At 34.2% G+C, this 6,000-nt stretch overlaps 1 protein-coding gene across 1 annotated transcript in view; it reads right to left on the minus strand.

Moving 5' to 3' along the window:
* ADAMTS3 (ADAM metallopeptidase with thrombospondin type 1 motif 3) overlaps nt 1-4,327 on the minus strand; it is a 137,903-nt gene extending 133,576 nt beyond the window's left edge. The window contains exon 1 of the mRNA XM_021719284.1: nt 4,172-4,327. Within this exon, the coding sequence (XP_021574959.1) occupies nt 4,172-4,322 (151 nt within the window). The 5' untranslated portion in view covers nt 4,323-4,327. The remainder of the gene's footprint in view (nt 1-4,171) is intronic.
* Between the last annotated feature and the right edge of the window lie 1,673 nt (nt 4,328-6,000).

Here is a 6,000-nt window from a genome sequence, read left to right on the forward strand (position 1 = left end):
TAGTCTTCTAGTTTAAAATTCTGAGTCATAATTGAGATCTCTCTCTCTCTCTCTCTCTCTCCTCCCCCCAACACCAACATCTACTCCATCACAAAACTCCTTCAGTTTTACTTCAATTTCTACCCAAGGTGGTTCCATCTCTCCATCTTACTACATCTTACTACTATTCACCTAGTCCAAGTCCTAATAGATTTTAATGTAGGACACTTGCAACATACTATAGAACTTAAATGAATAGTAGTTCTGAGGTACTACACTGTCAAAGCAGGAAATGTAGCCAGGCAATTACTGTGACAACCAGCAAGATATGGGAGAATATTTACAGAAGCCCTGCTGATGAAACCCTGAAGGATCAGAAATGGCTTCCTTATGATCAACTCTCCTACTGATGATGTGCTGTCAGAGAAATGCAGGAAAACCACAGTTCTCAAACACATTTCTCACTAGTCCTAGCTTCTGAATTGTATTTCTCTTCCTATATAACTCATTAAGAAAAACTTCACATGTCTCCTAAAATAACATCTTGAATTAATCCAGAAAAAGCATTACCTTATATGGCACTTTAGTTTTCATTTATAAATTAATATACCTTTCTAATCCTATAATTTGTTCAATTTTATACCATAGAATGATGAAATACATTACAAAATTTTTTTTTTAATTTACAACTGGAAAGTATTTAGTCTATGAGAAAACATGGCTCTCAGTCATGTGACCAAGAAGTTAAAAGAAGAATTTAAGAGCTACAGTGTGGTACTTGAAAGTTCTGAATCTGAATCACTTTTTACCCTAGGGAAGAGAGTTACACTTCTAACATATATGGTTATAATTTAAGATACTCAAAAGGAGGTGGACTGATATCACCCATAACTCAATTCAATCAGAACTTCATAAATAAGTAGAAATCCTTAAGCTCATAATAAGGTTTATCATGGAACATTCTAAGAGAACTGAATAGTTCTATTTTGATTCAGGTTTTAAGGTATTCAAGAGGTAGCAAAGAAACTCCTTTTCCTTTGACCCATGACCACTAAAACCTTTCCCAAATTGTATTACTCTAGTTTGTGGCCTACTTCTATCATACAATTCTCTACTCATAACTGAAAAACTCAAAATAAAGAGTCTTCAGTGTCTGCATTCTTAAAAACAACTTATTGTAAACTAAGTGTGTTGATGTTGATGTTCATTCTACTGGAATTGATATTTTGAACAATTTTTTAAAATAATGTTCCAAATTTTCTTAATCCCACCCAGTTCCTTTAAGTGTATATACCTTAGCTATTAAATTATTTTCCCTATTTTATCATCTAAAAATATAATAGGTACTAAATATAATATTTCTTGTAATTTTCTTATTCCAAAAAATAAATATTTTCTCCTCCCTGTAAATATCAGACTAACAGAAAGTACCAGGGCTAATATTTATATAAATAGCTCCAGGAATTGAAATGTAGTAATAAGATACAGCCTGATGAAACAATAGTTATGACAGACAGAGCTAATGCGAGAACAAACAGTCACAGCAACTGAAGTGGCTTTTAGTTATCCCGAACAATTCCATAACATGTGGCCTATGCTTTTCTAAAAGATATTTACACTTTGCTTGCAAGGGGAACCCAAAACAACCAAGAATTATCTTTTGGAAGAAGGGCCCCTTACTCAGCTGGGTAAATGTTCTAGGAACCCATTGGCATACCAGCTAGTGTTGTTGTGAGAAGCTGCGCTTGACTTCAGTGAATTTTTTTGGCAATTCTTTCTATATATTTGCCCATTTCTTTTTTTTTCTTTTCTTTCTTTCTTTCTTTTTTTTTATTTTTTAATTATTTATTTATTTTTGAGTTCGAATCTCACTCTGTCTCCCAGGCTGGAGTGCAGTGGCACGCTCACAGTCACTGCAGCCTCGACCTGCTGGGCTCAGGTGATCCTTCCGCCTCAGCCTTCCAAGTAGCTGGAACTACAGGCATGCACCACCATGCCCGGCTACATTTGCCTGTTTCATGATGGGTGATTTACATAAACAAACTGCTCACACTGTGCTGAGTGTTCAGTAGTTTTCGACCAAAAAGAGCATGACCCCATGCCCCAACCTCCCTATTCACCCAATTTCACCCTGAGTGACTTTTTTTGTTTCCCTGAATGAAAAAAGTCCTCGAAAATGTTTTGCCAATGTGGAAGAGGTAAAACAAAAAATAGCAGAAGATATCAAAAATGTATCAAAATTGACGTGTTCAAAAATGGTTTTGAACAGTGGAAAAAGCATCTTGATAGGTGTATTGCATCAGAGAGTACTTTGAAGGTGAATGAAATTTAAACATGTAAGAATAAATACACAATTTTTTATAAATAAATTTCAGGTGTTTTGGTGATCCCCCTCCTAAAATTAGATATTAGTAATATGAAACAACTAAGACTTATAGAAAAGGCACTGTATCCTTACATCTATTTTTCAACATAATCAATCTTCTAATTTAGAATGACATTTTTAGAATATGAAAACACAAGGGAGAATTAAGAGTAATGTATTCACAACAGGAAGGCAAACAATGTCTAACTGGTCCACTTAAACAAAACTAACATGAAAATCTCTTGCAAAGATACTTAATATCAATAGTTAACAACAGCTTACCTTGACTAGGCACCTACTCTTGTTGAACACTACACTCAGAAATTTGCATATATTGTCTAATAGCCATTGCGATTGTGGATATATTTTAATTCTGTATTCACAAATAAAGAAATCATGGCTCAGAATGTTAATTGTTCATCTAAGGTAACAGAACAACTTGATGTTGCAGAGAGATTAATCACATTAAGTCTAACTACAAAGCTCATTCCCTTTCTGTTATATCAGAGTGACTCTCGTAAGTTAGATATACATTTCATGAGACTCTATTTATTAATATAGTCCTGTTGTTTCAAATCATAAGTTCATTAAAAGTTTTTTGGCTGTGCTAACTTTAAAATTATTTTAAACTGTAATACTATTTCATTAGTGCAGCATATTAAGGAAAGCTAATAGCATCTGAAAAATCAAACTAATCTGGAAGGCATATTATTGCTAAATTAACATTATTTATATCCCTGGCATTTCAATCAAGGAAATTTCTTTATTCTTAAATAAGAAAAATTTCCTGGCAAAAGTAACACAAACTTCTTGAGATTTGGAGATAGATAGATATATCTATCCCTAGAGTGCCTTTCTTTCCATAAAGGAATCTTCTGTATCTAACTTATAAGCATATCTCCTTAATACCAAGTTACTTTCAGATTTCATTGAAACAAACAAAACAGAAAACTTTCATGTGCCATGACTGACTTGACTTCAGTGATTTCCAACTACTTTGGAATAAAATTCTATAGAAGAATTTGACTCATTGTCTCCTTCACAAAGTAAAAAGTTTTACAAAACAGACTTTGCAATCAAATAGTATAATTATTTTCAAGTATATCCATCATACTGGTCTTAAAACAAAATGCAACTCTTTGTCATGCCAATACAGGTCCTTAAAAGATTTACAATAACAATATTTCATATTTAGGGACTTCTGAAAAGCACAAATATTTGCAAATGTTAATATAAGCTAGAGGAAAGATATTTTCAATGTAAAGTTTTTTTAAAAGAAATCATGACGGGCTCAGTGGCTCAGCCTGTAATCCTGCGCCTTTGGGAGGCTGAGGTGAGTGGATTGCCTGAGCCCGCGGGTTCGAGACGCGCCTGGGCAGGCAAGACCTCATCTCTACAATAAAAATCAAAAAATTAGCCAGGCGTGGTAGCGCGCATCTGTAATTCCGGCTACTTGGAAGGCTGAGGCGGAAGGATCGCCGGAGCCCAGCAGGTCAAGGCTGCGGTGGCCGGGAGCAGCCACTGCACTCCAGTCTGGGCGACAGAGTGAGACTCCAACTCAAAAAAATAAAAAAATAAAGAAATCATAAACAACAAACATATTAAAGATAGTATAATGCATGTGGGATAAATAGCTATAGCATATACTCTACGCATTTTTTCAAAGGCAAGCCATATTTCATGATATATAAATAAAATCTTCTTTGTCCCCCTTGACACTATACAAGAGCACATGATAATCATGTTCTCTTAAGTAATGGTAGAGGAGCTGTTTTCATCATATTTTAAAATTATGTTTAATTACTAAGCCCCATCAAAGATGCCTACCTCTGTAGTGGAAGTCTTTGGACATGTCTATGGGAGCCCGTCCTACTGCTGATCTCTTGTAGACAACATGAATCCTTCCTTTTTCTTCCTCCATCTGCTTACCTCTTTCCAAGGGTTCAATGAAATACTCTTCATTATCACTTTTTATCATTCCAGCCTAGAGAAAGCACAAAATGTGTTAATTTAAAAAGAAATATCTATCATCTTCAGATCACATGTATATCTTTTTAAATGTCAAGAATATAATTTGTGAAAATTAATGCTTTTCTTTTCCACTTCTAGATAGAAATTTTAAATGACTAAATAGCATTATCAATAACTCATGTAAGGTAGCAATACATATATGATAAGAGTAAAAATAATTCATATTATGGTAGAGAAATTATATAAATAAAAGGTAGGACTAGGGAAATTATACAATGTATAAATTTCAGCAGACTGCAAAATACGTGCATTTATATATTTTACTTGGTACTTTATATCTAAAAGAAATCTTAAGGGACATGTAAACTAAAAAGAAATCTCCGGTTTCCCATAATAACCTATTGTAGAGCTGCTGTCCATGCATGTTACATACTTTAAACTCATTTACAGTTTTCTTCCATAACAGTATAGTATGAGAATAATGAGCTATAGGATGAGAGTAATGAGTCCCATGTTACATTCAGTACATAAAGTTAATTCTGTCTTTAAAACACCCTCTTTAAGCTTCTATGGAAATCTCACATTTCTAATATTTATTAATTTGAAGAACTGACTCATATTAGTCCTAGCTTAATCTAACTTCATGGCTATATATATATATATAAATTTATATATATATATATATAAATTTTTTTTTTTTTTTTTTTTTGAGTCTCACTCTGTCGCCCAGACTGGAGTGCAGTGGCTGCTCCCGGCCACCGCAGCCTTGACCTGCTGGGCTCCGGCGATCCTTCCGCCTCAGCCTTCCAAGTAGCCAGAATTACAGGCATGCGCTATCACGCCCGGCTGATTTTTTGATTTATTGTAGAGAGGAGGTCTTGCTGTCCAGGCGGGTCTCGAACCCGCGGGCTCAGGCAATCCACTCACCTCAGCCTCCCAAAGGCATATGATTACAGGCTGAGCCACTGAGCCCGGCTAGTGGCTATATATTTTTTCCTCCTCAAGATGCATTTTTTTCATCTAAAAAGTTTATTCTTACATTCAGTTCTTTCCATCTCCCTATTTATTGTTTCTCTGACTCTGTTTCATCTTTTGATTATTAAAAAACACCAGAGCTATAGCCAGAACTACAGCTGAAGACAAATGATTTTTTGTCTAAAATGTGTTCTTTCTTAAGTATCAAGTCCACATTACAGTCAAGTAGCTGTGACTCACATTTCCACTTTAAAAATCATACAATAATATGAAGTATTAATTTAAATATAAGCATGTTTATTTTAAAATAAAATTGAATAATGTGTTAGCATGGAAGTTGTAATTATTTTTTAGAATATATATTATATTTAGAGATAAGTCATATTTTTTTCTGAGGTCCTTAATCTATATTTTCATACATGAGGTCACTGGCTCTCATGTCTCTGCCATTATAGTATCAAGCAACAAAGAAAGGAGAGGGAGGTACCCCTTACCAAAGAGCACACGTTTTCATCAACTATGTCTCCAACTGTAGCTTTTCTGCATTCAAATCTGTCCCTTCCTTTCTATTCTTTATTTTTTTAGTTTTATTTATTTAATTATTTATTTATTTTTATATTTTACTTTAAAGATGTGGGGTGCAATTCAGGATTAGGTATACAAGTGGACATTGTACAGGTAAAGTTTGGGCCTCACTTTGGTCCCCACTT

The sequence above is a fragment of the Carlito syrichta genome, unplaced genomic scaffold (assembly GCF_000164805.1).
Source record: "Carlito syrichta isolate Samal-C Ts95f unplaced genomic scaffold, Tarsius_syrichta-2.0.1 Scaffold314354, whole genome shotgun sequence".
NCBI classification, from domain to species: domain Eukaryota; kingdom Metazoa; phylum Chordata; class Mammalia; order Primates; family Tarsiidae; genus Carlito; species Carlito syrichta.